This window comes from Chiloscyllium plagiosum, chromosome 1 (genome assembly GCF_004010195.1).
Source record: "Chiloscyllium plagiosum isolate BGI_BamShark_2017 chromosome 1, ASM401019v2, whole genome shotgun sequence".
Taxonomy (NCBI): Eukaryota; Metazoa; Chordata; class Chondrichthyes; order Orectolobiformes; family Hemiscylliidae; genus Chiloscyllium; species Chiloscyllium plagiosum.
This window is the reverse complement of record NC_057710.1, coordinates 7833850-7849602: the sequence shown is the minus strand read 5'-3', so window position 1 is coordinate 7849602 and position 15753 is coordinate 7833850. Positions and strand designations below refer to the sequence as shown.

The 15753-nt window shown below is 44.8% G+C and overlaps 1 protein-coding gene across 1 annotated transcript; it reads left to right on the top strand.

Moving 5' to 3' along the window:
- Positions 1 to 510: 510 nt before the first annotated feature.
- nanos1 (nanos homolog 1) lies at positions 511 to 3193 on the top strand. The gene has a single exon (XM_043700915.1). It carries the CDS (start codon positions 656 to 658, stop codon positions 1325 to 1327), a length of 672 nt encoding a protein of 223 aa, XP_043556850.1. The 5' UTR covers positions 511 to 655; the 3' UTR covers positions 1328 to 3193.
- The last annotated feature ends 12560 nt before the right edge of the window (positions 3194 to 15753 follow it).

Below are 15753 nucleotides of genomic sequence, written 5' to 3'. Positions count from 1 at the left end.
GAGGGAGAGTGTGAATGTGAGAGAGGGAGAGAGAGGGAGAGTGAATGTGAGAGAGAGCGGGGAGAGATAGAAAGAGGGAGAGTGGTGAGTGTGAGAGAGGGAGGGGAGAGAGACGGAGTGTGAGAATGTGAGAGACGGTGGGGGAGAAATAGAGTGAGTCAATGTGATAGAGGGAGAGGGGAGAGAGATGGAGAGGGAGAGTGTGAATGTGAGACAGGGAGAGAGTCTAGGTGACTGTTCATCGGAACGGATGGGCTGAAGGGCCTGCTTTCCTTCCCTTTCCCAACAGCAGCGGTTCAGACTCCGGCTCGGTTCCTGCGGCCGATCCGTGGCACCTTTTCCAACTCTCTCTCTCTGTCTCTCTCTCTCTCTCTGGCTCTCTGCAGGAATGCAGTGAGATCTTTCAGGAGCTGGGATGGCTCCTCCCCCTGTAGTGAGAGGCAGTGCTGTTCTCTGTCTCTCTCTCTATATATCCCCCACCCCGTTATAAATACACACACACACATAGAGAGAAGCTCATTCAGACCTGAGAGCTGGGGGGACACACACAGAGAGAGAGAGAGAGAGGGGGGCCAGTGCACTGAGGTCCCAGGGACATTCTCCCCCAGCCTGAACTCCAAGAGAGAAGGGGATTGGGGGCATCCTGAGGGTCGCCATGGATTTGTTGAACTCCAAGTACCTGAGCCCTGGAGGCACCTACGATTACACCTTTAACTTCTGGACGGACTACCTGGGCTTGTCCGCGCTGGTGATGAAGAGCCGCAGGAATGTGAGCCGCTCCCCCAACTCCATCACTGAGTCGCTGAAGGCCACTCTGGGGCTGAGGGACCCTGCTTGCCCTTGCCTGGCCGCCGACGGGGATGCACCCCTGCATTGCTGTTGCTGCTGCTCGCCCAACGCGTCCAGGAACTGGCTGGAGCTGGACGACCCCTTCTCCCTGCTCGACCCCGTCCGTCCCTTCCCAGCCCCCCAGGAGCCTGAGCTGCTCCTCGACCCCTTTGCCCCCCTGGATCTGCTGGGGCTGGAGAGGAGGGGGTTCAGGAGGAGCAGCAGCGGCGGCGGCCGGGCCAAGCAAGAGCCCAAGATCTGTGTCTTCTGCCGGAACAACGGCGCCCCCGATGATGTCTACTCCTCTCATGTGCTGAAGACCCCCGACGGCAGGGTCACCTGCCCCATCCTGAGGGCCTACACTTGCCCCCTGTGCCACGCCAACGGAGACAACGCTCACACCATCAAATACTGCCCCCTCTCCAAAGACCAGCCGCCCCAGAGGGTGCTGAAGGGGGGCAGAGCGGTCGGCGGGGGCAAGAGGCTCAAGATCTTCTAGACTCGAAGCCTTCTTCCGTGAGAAACAGAACCTTTTTGGGACCTAAGACTTCCGACGCCCCCCTCCCAATTTCCAAACCTTCCATCTTCAACCCCCTCAATCTCCAAGCCTCCCCATCTAAACCCCCCACCTCCAACCCTCCATCTCCAAAACCTCCTCATCTCCAACATCCCCACTTCCCTCCCTTTCCCCCCAAAACTCAACCTTGTTTCAGGAAAGGAAATACCTGGTCTTGAAAAACATTTCTTAAGGTCCCATCGTTTTATGGATCAAGAATCGAATTTTGGGGGGAGAAAAACCGTATTGTCTTCATCTTTCAAAATGTGGTAGGTTTTGGCAAAGACAGAATGAGAGAAGAAACTGGTCATTTCTCCCTGGTAACTTTTACTTGTTGACATAAGGCAATGTGGTGTTTTTTTGTGCTGAAAAACGAGATTTATGTTAATGGACAGAAACATTTTGGTGTTCCATTGATATCCATCACTTTATTTCACCCTCTTCCCCGGTCCCATTTAAAATGTCACTGACAAATTTTAAGACAAATTCCACCCTCCCCACCCCTCTCTGAAAACTGTTTGGAATTTTCTGCAGAGTTGCTAGGTTGGTGAAGAGCTTTTTTTGTTCAGGAATGTAATTTTGGACACAGGCCAGAATTTTAAAAAAGGGCAAAAGTAGGATTTGTATTCTTGGGCTGAAATGGAAGGTTGGAACATTTTCAAAAGTGCATCTTTTTGGGAGAGCTTTTTGAATTTAATATCATTTGAATTTAATATCATTTTAATTTAATATCATTTGTGATTCAATTTCCAACTTGGTAAGTCTCTAACCTGCACTGTAAAGTCACACCCTGACATATAATCTTGGAACTCAACGAAGACTTGGGATTAGAGTCTGTTTTGCCATAGCTCCAATCTTTATTCTTGTTCCCGAAATCACAGATTGGTACACAGAAACAGGATTTGGTTTGAACACGAGGACGACAGGACTTGGGCTGGGGTCTGGCTGGGACTATGTAGTGGGGAGGGGAGAAAGAACCTTTTGTGGACAATTCAGTCTCATGAACTTGTCTTAAAGCAAGACTGTGGATTTGTTTTTTGTGTCGTCTTTCTCAGACGCAAGCACGATTTTAAACAAAAAAATTGTTGGATAAGTAGTCAAACGTCTCTTTGTTGCGTACTGTCTGAACACTTAATCCAAATATATTTTAAAAAAACAATTGCAGTTTCCTTCTTTATAGTGAATGTAACATTTTAACAGTCGGGAGTTGTTCTGAAGAGATGATTCTTGCAGGACTGCACAATGAAATTGAGTCTTTCCTTTTATTTACCAAAGCAGTTATACAAGTTGTAAGAGAATTATATGTAAATAAGAACTTGTCTGTAATGTATATTCAGTATTTTGATCATATGCTGATTTAAAGAGGGCTCTACCTCAAAAGATTAATGCTTGAGAGATGCATTAAATTTCTATCAAAAAAAATTAAATATCAGATTCAATAAATAACCAGTTTATAAATGACACACTGCCATTTCTAAAAGGTTTTGTAATAATATTTTTTTGAATTTTATATAAGAAATCTGTATTTTTCACATTACGGCTGCAGGAAAAATTTAAAAATGAATGCCGCTTTTAAGCAATTCATTTCGCACTTAAGTTTCTGTAAATATAATTCACAATTATTTTCTTTCTGAATTTGTGTTGTAAATTGTTGGCCTTTCTTTGCAAAGAGTTTTTTTTACAAAAGAAATCTTGATTAAGGTACCAGTTTAATTCTTATTTATACAATGGTGTTACTGTTTCTGTATGCTGCAGCACAGAAAGAATGATATTGTTTACTGAAGGTAATAAAATGGCATATTGAAGAATCATTGAGATGACTTCTTAAATCTTTTTGCACTCAATACTTGAGTACATGGCTCCCCCTGGGGTCTGAATTGAGATGCGCACCACGCAATTGAGGGCAGACCTCACCGGTCTGACATGGTAAGGAAGAAATACTTGCATTCGTATAGCACCCTTTCACAGCCACCAGACACCCCAAACAGCTTTACAGCCAGTCAAGTCCTTTATAAGGCATGTATGAGTTGACAGGATTGGGAGAAGTCAAGATAACTTCAACTGGACCATCTCTGCCACCTCCCTCCCCTTCCCTGGACCTCTCCATCTCCATCAACGGTGACCAACTCAACACTGACATCTTCTACAAACCCACCGACTCTCACAGCTACCTGGATTACACCTCCTCCTAACCTGCCTCCTGTAAAAATGCCATCCCTTATTCCCAATTCCTCTGCCTCCGCCGTATCTGCTCCCAGGAGGACCAGTTCCACCACAGAACACACCAGATGGCATCCTCCTTTTAGAGACTGTAATTTCCCCTCCCACCTGGTTGATGATGCCCTCCGGTGCCTCTCATTCACTTCCCGCATCTCCGCCCTCGAGCCCCCACCCCTCCAACCGCAAACCCCCCTTCCCCCCCCGGTCCTCACCTTCCACCCCACCCACCTCTACATAAATCGCAAAGAGGGCCACACTCTCTCAGAACTGCAAAGGATTGGAGGAACGCTGGGGTTGGGAGAGTTCACACTGAGCTATGCAGAGAGACAGGATGAGTGAGATCTTGGATGAAATTTGTGGAACAAGGATGCAAATTTTAAATTAAACAAATAATTGAGAGGTTCTGAAACAAAAGCAAATTGCTGGAGAAACTCAGCTGGTCTGGCCACATCTGTGGAGAGAAACCTTTGAGATAATGTTTCATCAGATTTTAACATCATAAGGCATTGCTGAACAGCTTGAAGTAGAGAAGGGGACAGGGGTGTGAATATATTTGCAGGTCCGTGAAATGTACTTCAAATGATTCACACAGGTACCAATCCCTCAGCCAGGGATCAAGGGGAGCTCTCTGTTTTCAGAGTCAGAGATTGAATGGTTTGGGTCTCACCCAAATACATGAGCACATCAAATCTAGGTAGGAACGGTACTGAGGGAGTGTTGCACTGGCAGAGGTGCCATTTTTCAGTTCATTATGTTAAATTGCAACAGAAATAAGCCCCAGAGCACGAGGGACTGAAGGACCATGAAGAGGAGCGAGTGGTGGTACTGAATCTCATCGAATATCAACTGCAGGTGTGTAAACTCCGATTATATATGATCTGTTGGGTTTGGGCTATGTATAACCCTTGTGTATAACCCCACCAATATACTAGATAGCACCGATGTTATGCTGCATAATACTAAAACAGTAATAAGAGTGATGTGTGAGTGTAAGTTAAGGGAAACAATATTTCTAAAAGATAGACTGAATGGCAAAGGAGTTGTGGTGGCCCTGATAATAAAGGATAAAATCATAGAATCCCTACGGTGTGGGATCAGGCCATTCAGCCCATCAAGTCCACACTAAACCTCTGAAGAGAATCCCACCCAATCTCTGTAATCCTGCATTTCCCCTGGCTAACCCAGACATCTTTGGACTGTGGGAGGAAACCGGAGCACCCAGAAGAAACCAACACAGACATGGGGAGAACATGCAGACTCCACATAGACAGTCACGTGGAATCAAACCAAGGTCCCTGGTGCTGTGAGGCAGCAGTGCTAACCACTGAACCACCCCAAGGACAGGGGGACATTTATGAGAAAGGACATGACCTTAGAAGACCATGACACAGTATAATTGGGGAGGGGGTTGAACTTGCAATAGGAGTCAGAAAACATTAGTGGCAGTTGATTACGGGTTCCCTCAGGACAGTGGCAAAAGTTTGACTAAAAGAAAATTTCAGTGTTGGTAACAAAGCCAATAACAGGGAAGAACTTTGATCTTTAATTCTAGAGCGTGAACAATCGCTTTGGCAAAGATGGCCCAGAAACAGATTTGTTGAATAGTTTCATGAGTTTTCTGGATCAATATTTTGTGGAGTGGACTGGAGGTAAAACTATTTTAGATTTTGTTCTTTGTAATGTGACAGCCCTTTATTAGTAATATCACAGCCATACGAAACCCGAGATACACTCCACCCGAGGTACAGTGAGCAGACCTGGACACTACATCTTAGGAAGGTTAGACTGGCCTCTGGAGAGAGTACATCACAGCTTTACAACAATGATACCTGGACTTCAGGAGTTAAGTTATAAGGAGAAATTACACAAATTAGGCCAGTTTCTCTGTGATCGAGGTCTTCAAGATATTAACAGGAGTAGACAAAGATAAACTATTTCCACTGATTGGGGATTCTAGAATTAGGAGACATAGTCTGAGAATTTGTGGACTTGTTGGGCTGAAGGGCCTGTTTCCACACTGTAATGTAATCTAAAAATCTAATCTAAAATTAGGGCCAGAGTGTTCAGGAGAGATGTTAGGAAGAACTTCTATACACAAAGGTTTAGAATTCTCATCCACAAAAGGCAGTTGTCCTTTTTAAAATCTTAAATAGATAAATTCTTGTTAAGCAAAGGTATGAAGGGATATGGGCCAAAGGCAGTTACATGGAGTTAAGCCACAGATCAGCCACTGAATGGTGGAACAGGCTTGAGGGGCTGAATGGTCTACTCCTGCTCTGAAAAAAATCAATTGGGAACTAGTGCTCAATACAATGAATCCCATGTTAATTTGAAAGTGAGGTATTCTAATCACAATCACAAACAAGAATCTTAAACAAAGAAACATATAAGATAATCAGATAATAAGGTAATAGGGTGGACAGTGAGAGCCTCTTCCCTTGGACGGTAATGTCTAGCACGAGGGGCCATAGCTTTAAATGGAGGGGCAATAGATTATAGGAGAGATGTCAGAGATGGTTTCTTTACCCAGAGAGTAGTAGGGGAGTGGAACACACTGCCTTCAACAGTAGTAGGCTCGCCAACTTTAAAGGCATTTAAATGGTCATTGGAGAAACATATGGATGAAAATGGAATAGTGTTGGATAGATAGGCTTCAGATTGGTTCCACAGGTCGGCACAACATCGATGTGTATATAATGTTCTATGCTCTATGTTAGGCCAATGACTCAGGCATGAAGGGAGTGATGCCTGTGATTGATGAACTGAGTAGATTCCAATCTGTGGTCATATCCAAACAGTAGGAAACCTCCTGAAGAATTATTTCAAGTGCACGACAAATGTACATCCCATTGAAGAACAAAAGCTCAGTGAGAAAGATCAATCCATGGCTCGATCAGGAAGTTAAGTTAAACGAAGAAGCTTCTCATTTTATGAAGAACAGTGATTGGGTGTGTTTTGGAATCCAGCAAAGCGTCAACGAAAAAAACGATAAAAGGGGGAAAATAAGTACAATCAGAGCAAAGAAAAATAAAGCCAGCTTTATTAAATTTATAGAAAGGAAGAGAATATGTAGAGTGAACACTTTTCCCTCAGGAAGCAGGGCCAAACAAAATAGTGATAGAGTCATACAGCACAGAACCAGACCCTTCGGCCCAACCAGTCCATGTTAACCATAATCCCAAATTAAACCAGTCCCACCTGCCTGCACCTGGTCCATATCCCTCCAAACCTTTCTTATTCACGTACTTATCCAAATGTCTTTTAAATTGTGTAACTGCACCCACATCCACCACTTCCTCTGGAAATTCATTCCACACACGATCCACACCCTGTGTAAAAAAGATTGCCCCTAATGTCCTTCTTAAATCTTTCTCCTCTTAAAAATATTTCCCAAAGTCTTGAAATCCCTTGTCCTAAGGAAAAGACACCTGCTGTTCACCCTATCTATTCCCCTCATGATTTTATGAACCTCTACAAAGTCACCCCTCAACCTCCTTTGCTCCAGTGAAAAAGATCCCAGCCTACCCAACCTCTCCCTGTAACTCAAACCCCCTAATTCCTGGCAACATCCTGGTAACTCTCTCCAGCTTAATAATATCCTTCCTATAACAGGGCAAGAACTGGACACTATTCCAGGAGAGGCCTCACCAGCGTCCTGCACAACCTCAACATGACGTCCTAACTCCTATACTCAAAGACACTGTACACACAGGGACAGCAAGCCATCCCATGCTCCATGAGACTGCTTTGCTGAATCTCTGAGTCTCATTCACTTTGCAGAATATACTGAATACTGAATGGACTCAACATTCACCTGTACCTGTGTTTTTGTTTTTGCCGCTGTTTACCTATTATTTACCTATCTGTGCTACTTAACTCTGTGATCTGCCTGTATCGCTCGCAAAACAAAGCTTTTCACTGTGCCTCGGTACACGCGACAATAAATTCAATTCAATTAAGTGTATAAAGTCCTGTCCTGATTTGCTGTTCCAAAATGTAGCACCTCATATTTATTGAAATTAAACTCCATCTGCCACTCTTTGGCACATTAGCCCATCTGATCAAGATCCAGTTGTAGTCTGAGGTAACCTTCTTCACTAGGTGAAAGTGAGGACTACAGATGCTAGAGATTAGAGTCAAGAACGTGGTGCTGGAAAAGCACAGCAGGTCAAGCAGCATTCGAGGAGCAGGAGAATCGACGTTTCAGACAAAAGCCCTTTATCAGGATTCCTGATGAAGGGCTTTTGCCCGAAATGTCGATTTTCCTGCTCCTCAGGTGCTGCCTGACCTGCTGTGCTTTTCCAGCACCACTCTCTTAACTCTAACCTTCTTCATTGTCCACTACACATCCAATTTGGGGGAGCACTTTGGGACCAGTGACCATAATTCTATTAATTGTAGAATAGTTACAGAGAGGGATAAAAAAAAGTCCAAAGGTTCAAGTTCTAAATTGGGGCAAGGCGAATTTTGATGGAATTAGACAGGAACTTGCAGGGGTTGGTTGGAGTAGTTTGTTTGCAGGCAAAGGGACCTCCGGCAAGTGGGAGGCCTTTAAAAGTGAGATAGCGAGAGTACAAGGTCGAAATGTTCCTGGGAGGAAGGGCAAGTTTGGCTGGAATAGGGAACAGTGGATGACTAGAGAAATTGAGACTTTCACCAGAAAAAAGGAGAAGGTGTGGCTCAGGTAGAGGTAGCTGGGATCAAGGGAACGCCTGGAGGTACAAATGGAATAAAGGAGTTTACTGAAGAGGGAAAAGAGAATGGTGGAAAAGGGGGCACGAAGTAGCCTTGGCTGAGAGATTAGGGTGAATCCAAAGAGGTTCTTTAAATATATTAAAGGAAAAAGAATAACCAGTGAGCCAATAGGGCCCCTCAAGGACCAAAGTAGATACGTATGTGTAGAACCGCAGGAGATGGGCGAGGGCCTCAATGAATTTCTTCTCTGTGTTTCCCATGGAGAAAGACATAAAGGCTTGAGAACTTGGGGAGGTTAGTGGAGATATCTTGGGGGACAGTCCATGTCACAGTAGAAGAGGTGTTGGATGTATTAGAATGTATGAAGGTGGATAAATCTCTTGGTCCTAAACAGATATATCTAAGAACACTGCAAGAGGCTAGAGAAGAAACAGCAAGCTCCTGTCTAATTCCATCAAAATCCGCCTTGCCCCAATTTAGAACATTTTTGCATCATTGTTAGATACAGGGGGGTCCCAGAAGTTTGGAAAGTAGCGAGTGTTGTGCAAGAAGGGCTGCAAAGAAAAGCCTGGGAACTATAGACCAGTAAATGTAACATCTGAGGAGGTTCTGAGGGATAAGATACATTTGGAAAGCTAGGGTTTGATTAGATGAACTCAGAACCTAGGAACCCTCCAACCACAAGGGCTGAACTCAGAACGTGGCTCAACACTTCAACTCCCCCTCCCACTCCACCAAGGACATGCAGGTCCTTGGACTCCTCCATCGCCAGACCATAGCAACACGACGGCTGGAGGAAGAGCGCCTCATCTTCCGCCTAGGAACCTCCAACCACAAGGAATGAACTCAGAACATTTTCAGTTCTGATCTCCAGCAACTGCAGTCCTCACTTTCTCCTTTGATTAGGAGTAGTCAGCTTAGTGTATTGAGTGGAAGATCATGCTTTACAAATTTGTTATAGTTTTTTGATGATGTGACCAGGAAGGTTGACAAGGGCAGGGCAGTAGACGTAGCCTATATGGATTTCAGTAAGGCCTTTGATAAGATTCCACATGGTAGGCTGTTCTGGAAGGTTAGATCGCATGGAATCCTGAGAGAGCTGGCAAATTGGACACACAATTGGCTCGATGGTAGGAAGCAGAGGGGAAGTCTGTGGACCGGAGACCTTTGACTAGTGGCGTGCCTCAGGGATCGGTGCTGGGCCCATTACTGTTTGTTATCTATATCAGTGATTGGATGAGAATGGACATCATCAGTAAGTTTGCAGATGACACTAAAATAGGCAGTATTGTGGACAGTGAGGAAGGTTATCAGAAATTGCAGCAGGACCTTGATCAGCTGGGGAAGTGGGCTGAGAAACGGCAGATGGGGTTTAATATAGACAAGTGTGAGGTCTTGCACTTTGGAAAGTCAAATCAAGGTAGGAGTTTCATGGTGAATGGTAGGGCCTTAAGGAGTGTAATGGAACAGAGGGATCTTGGAGTTCAGGTGCACGGTTCTCTGAAAGTGGAGTCCCAGGTAGTCAGGGCAGTGAAGAAGGCTTTTGACACACTGGCCATCATCAGTCAGGGCATTGAGTATAGAAGTTGGGTAAGTTATTTTGCAGTTAAACAGGACGTTGGTGAGGCCACACTTGGAATATTGTGTTCAGTTTTGGTCATCTTGCTATTGGAAGGGTGTTATTAAACTGGAAAGAGTACAGAAGAAATTTACAAGGCTGTTACCAGGAGTCAATGGTCTGAGTTATAGGGAGAGGTTGGACAAGCTAGGACCTTTTTCTTTAGAGCATAGGAGACAGAGGAGGGATTTTATAGAAGTGTATAAGGTCATGAGAGGCATGGATAGGGTGAATGCACTCAGTCTTTTTCCCAGGGTTGGGGAATCGAGGACTAGAGGGCATCAGTTTAAGGTTAAGGGGGAAAGAATAAAAGGGAACCTGAGGGGCAACTTTATTACACAGAAGGTGGTATGTATGTGGAATGAGCTGCCAGCGGAAGTGGTTGAGGCGGGTACATGAACAACATTTAATTGGCATTTGGATAAATACATGGATAGGAAAGATTTAGAAGGATATGGGCCAAGTGCAGGGAAATGGGGTTAGTGTGGACGGCCATTTTGGTCGGTTTGGGTTGGTTTGGGCCAGTTTGGGCCAAAGAGCCTGTCTCCGAGCTGTAGGACTCTTGTCTTCCAGCACCTCACCTGTGACTATCGATGATACAAATATCTCAGCAAAGGGCCCAGCAATCACTTCCCTAGCTTCCCACAGAGTTCTAGGGTAGACCTGATCAGGTTCCGGATACTTATCCACCTTTATGTGTTTTAAGACATTTAGCACCTTCTCCTCTGCAAAATAGACATTTTTCAAGATGTTCGAGGAGAAAGTGAGGGCTGCAGATGCTGGCGATCAGAGCTGAAAAATGTGTTGCTGGAAAAGCGCAGCAGGTCAGGCAGCATCAAAGGAGCAGGAGAATCGACGTTTCGGGCATTAGCCCCATCTAGTTCCTTATATTCTATATCTTCCATCTCTTTTTCCACAGTAAACACTGATGCAAAATACTCGTTTAGTATCTGCCCCATCTCCCGCAGTTCCACACAAAGGCTGCCTTGCTGATCTTTGTTATCCTTTTGTCCTTAATGTATTTGTAAAAACCCTTTGGATTCTCCTTAACTCTATTTGTCAAAGCTATCTCATGTCCCCTTTTTGCCCTCCTGACTTCCCTCTTAAGTATATTCCTACTTCCTAAGGATTCATTTGTTCTCTGCTGTCTATACCTGACACATGCTTCCTTTTTATTCTTGACAAAACCTCATTTTCTCTAGTCATCCAGCATTCCCTATACCTATCAGCCTTTCCTTTCACCTTGACAGGAATATACTTTCTCTGGATTCTCGTTATCTCATACCTGAAGGCTTCCCATTTTCCAGCCATCCCTTTACTTGCAAACATCTGCCCCCAATCAGCTTTTGAAAGTTCTTGCCCAATAATGTCAAAATTGGCCTTCCTCCAATTTAGAACTTTAATTTTTAGATTTGGCCTATCCTTTTCCATCACTATCTTAAATCTAATAGAATTATGGTCGCTGGTCCCAAAGTGCTCCTCCACTGACACCTCAGTTACCTGCCCTGCCTTATTTCCCAAGAGTAGGTCAAGTTTTGCACCTTCTCTAGTAGGTACATCCACAGACTGAATCAGAAAATTGTCTTGTACACATTTAACAAATTCCTCTCCATCTAAACCCTTAAACACTATAGCAGTCCCAGTCTATGTTTGGAAAGTTAAAATCCCCTACCATAACTACCATATTATTCTTACAGATAGCTGAGATCTCCTTACAAATTTGTTTCTCAATTTTCTGCTGACTATTGTGGGGTTTATAGGTCAACCCCAATAAGGTGATCATCCCTTTTTTATTTCTCAGTTCCACCCAAATAACCTCCCTGGATGTATATCCGGGAATATCCTCCCTCAGCACAGTTGTAAAGCTATCCCTTATCAAATGTGCCACTCCCCCTCCTCTCTAGCCTCCCTTTCTATCCTTCCTGTAGCATTTGTATCCTGGAACATTAAGCTGCCAATCCTGTCCCTCCCTGAGCCATGTTTCTGTAATTGCTGTGATATTCCAGTCCCATGTTCCTAACCATGCCCGAATTTATCTGCTTTACCTGTTACGCCTATTACATTGAAATAAATGTAGATTAATTGATCAGTCCTACTTCATTCTCTGCTTTGTCCCTGCCTGCCCTGACAGTTTGACTTGCTCCTTTTCCTAACTATACCAGTCTCAGATTGATCTCTTTCCTCACTATCTTATCGGGTCCCACCCCATCCTTTTGACCATAAGAACCATAAGATATAGAAGCAGAAGTTAGGCCATTGGGCCCATCCAATCTGCTCCACCATTCAATCATGGCTGATAGGTTTTTCAACCCCAGTTCTCACCTTTGATCCCCTTGGTAATCAAAATCTGTCTATCTCAGGCCTCCACAGCCTTCTGTGACAGTGAGTTCCATAGATTCCCCACTCTCTGGCTGAAGATGTTTCTCCTTATCTCCATTCTAAGAGGTCTTCCCTTTACTCTAAGGCTGTGCTCTTGGGTCCTAATCTATCCTACCAATGGAAACATCTTCCCAAAATCTATTCAGTCCAGGCCATTCAGTATTCTGTAACTTTCAATCAGAATCCCCCCTCATCCTTCGAACATTCATCGAGTACAGTCCCAGAGTCCTCAAATGTTTCCCATTAATTTACTAGTTTAAATCAGCCTGAGCAGCTCTAGCAAATCTTCCTGCCAGTACATTTTACCCCTTCCAATTCAGGTGCAACCCATCCTTCTTGTACAGGTCACTTCTACCCCAGAAGAGATTCCAATGAACCAAAAATGTAAACCCTTCTCCTCTGCACCAGCTCCATCCTCCTATTCCTACCCTCACTAGCTCGGAGCATTGGGAGTAATCCTACCTCAAGGGCTTCCAGATAATCCTACCCTTGAGGACTCCTTTTTTGAATTCCTGCCTAACTTCTGATAGTCTCCCTTCAGAATCTCATCCTTTTCCCTTGTTGGTTCCAATGTTTACAATGACTTCCTGCTGGTCCTATTTCCCTTTGAGAATATTCTGTACCCTCTCCGAGATATCTTTGATCCTAGCGCCAGGAAGGCAACACATCATTCTGATGTCTCACCTTCAACTGCAGAAACGTCTGTCTGTGCCTCTGACCAGAGAGTCCCCTATCACAATCGATCCTTTGGAACCTGACATATCCCTCTTTACACTACAGCCAGTCTCGATATCAGAAACTTGGCTGTCAGTGTGATATTCCCCTGAGAGTCCATCACCCCCAACATTTTCCAAAACAACGTGCTTGTTTGAGATGGGGATAGCCACAGGAGACTCCTGCACTACCTGCCTCCCACTCCTACCTTTCCTGTCAGTAACCCATCTATCTGCATTTTTTCTCCACCCCCTACAACTGTCATCAATCACACCCTCTAGCTCCTCATTGCCTCTAACTGCCACTCTAACAGTTCCATGCGATCTGATAGGATTCACAACCAAACACACTTCCTGCAGACATAATCATCAGTAACATGGAAACTCTCCCTAACTCCCACATCCAACAGGAAGAGCACATCATTCTACTAAAGGTCATCTTTGTCCCTTAACAATCTACAGTAAATAACAGTCTTACTGCTTGAAAAAACACTGCTCTACGCAAACTTAGTAAAGAGACCTTGGCGTGCAGATTCATAGCTCCTTGAACATGAAGTCGCAGGTAGATAGGATAGATTAGATTAGATTAAATTCCCTACAGTGTGGAAACAGGCCCTTCGGCCCAACCAGTCCACATCGACCCTCCAAAGAGTAACCCACCCAGTTCCATTTCTCTCTGACTAATGCACCTGAAGAAGGGCTTATGCCCGAAACGTCGATTCTCCTGTTCTCTGGATGCTGCCTGACCTGCTGCGCTTTTCCAGCAACACATTTTCAGCTCTGATCTCCAGCATCTGCAGATCTCACTTTCTCCTCACCTAACACTATGGACAATTTAGCATGGCCAATTCACCTGACCTGCACATCTTTGGACTGTGGGAGGAAACTGGAGCATCCGGAGCAAACCCACGCAGATACGGGGAGAATGCGCAAACGCCACACAGACACTCCCGAGGCTGGAATTGAACCTGAGACCCTGGTGCTGGTGAGGCAGCAGTGCTAACCACTGAAGAAGGCGTTTGGTATTCTTTCCTTTATTGGTCAGAGTATTGAGTACAGGAGTTGGGAGGTCATGTTGTGGCTGTACAGGACATTGGTTAGGCCACTGTTGGAATATTGCATGCAATTCTGATCTCCTTTCTATCAGAAAGATGTTGTGAAACTTGAACGGGTTCAGAAAAGATTCACAAGGATGTTGCCAGGGTTGGAGGATCTGAGCTACAGGGAGAGGCTGAACAGGTTGGGGCTGTTTTCCCTGGAGCGTCGGAGGCTGAGGGGTGAGCTTCTTGAGGTTTATAAAATCAAGAGGGGCATGGATAGGGTGAATAGACAAAGTTTTTTTCCCGGGCTGGGGGAGTCCAGAACTAGAGGGTATAGGTTTAGGGTGAGATGGGAAAGATATAAAAGAGACCTAAGGGTCAACTTGTTCACACAGAGGGTGGTACATGTATGGAATGGGCTGCCAGAGGAAGTGGTGGAGGCTGGTACAATTGCAACATTTAAAAGGCACCTGGATGGGTATATGAATAGGAAGGGTTTGGAGGGATATGGGCCGGCTGCTGGAAAATGGGAATAGATTGGGACAGGACATCTGGTCAGCATGGACGGGTTGGACTGAATGGTTTGTTTCTATACTGTACATCTCTATGACTCTATGACTCCAATTTTAAAGTAACCAAGAAACAGATCCCAAAAAGAACCCACTATACTCACTATTGTCGATATATAAACACAGTGAGGTTACATTAAAAACTAGCCCCTTAGCTGCTCCTTTGCTGTGAGCTCCCATACACAGGTTTCTTCAAGGTCAGCTGTGAAGTTCGCTGTTTGTTCATTTTTCTTCGATGCACTCCGATGTCCAGAAATACTTGAAACCAGACACCAAAGACAGGAGCTGTGCAGATTCACAGCCGGGTCAGACAGCAGTGCGGGTCTCTTTCTCCATTTCAATCACTTCCCATGTGCTCTCATGCCCTTGTCTCTCTTCCTCCTGTTTAAAGTGTCATTATTTGGTCTTTTTTCCTTAAAGTTCCAAAACAATGGATCAGTAATTACTGCTCCTGGAATTCAAGGAAATCAACTCCAACACAGAAAAATACCTCATAAAAAGGAACAGCTCTAACAGCCACAACTTTTCCCCATTCTCCATCTTGTATTACCCAGAATCCTTCAGTTTTTATGTACATCGGTGTCTGTTGTTAACAATCCTAGTCGACATTAATTCTCTCTGAAAGGGTGCCTTGTCTCCCTGATATGGGACTTTCCTCTCCAAATAATGTTCCTGAACTTCTTCTGATGTTACCAGGACTGGAGGGTTTGAGCTATAGGGAGAGGCTGAACAGGCTGGGGCTGTTTTCCCTGGAGTGACCTTATAGAGGTTGATAAAATCATGAGGGGCATGGATAGGGTAAATAGACAAAGTCTCTTCCCTGGGGTGGGGGGAGTCCAGAACTAGAGGGCATAGGTTTAGCGTGAGAGGGAAAAGATTTTAAAGAGACCTAAGGGGTAACTCTTTCATGCAGAGGGTGGTACGTGTGTGGAACCACCTCTGTGTCTTTAACAAATTTAGGAATCGGGCTTTTGATACCAAATTCCAAACCGATGATGTGAAATATGAACAGCCATGGACCAATCATTGTGGGGCATCACTTCCCACTCTCTGTCATTCTGATGGCCATTCTCTACCTTGGTGCCAGGAGCTATTCCTGACTGGGTATTGACTGATCTTAGTTGAAAAATGTATT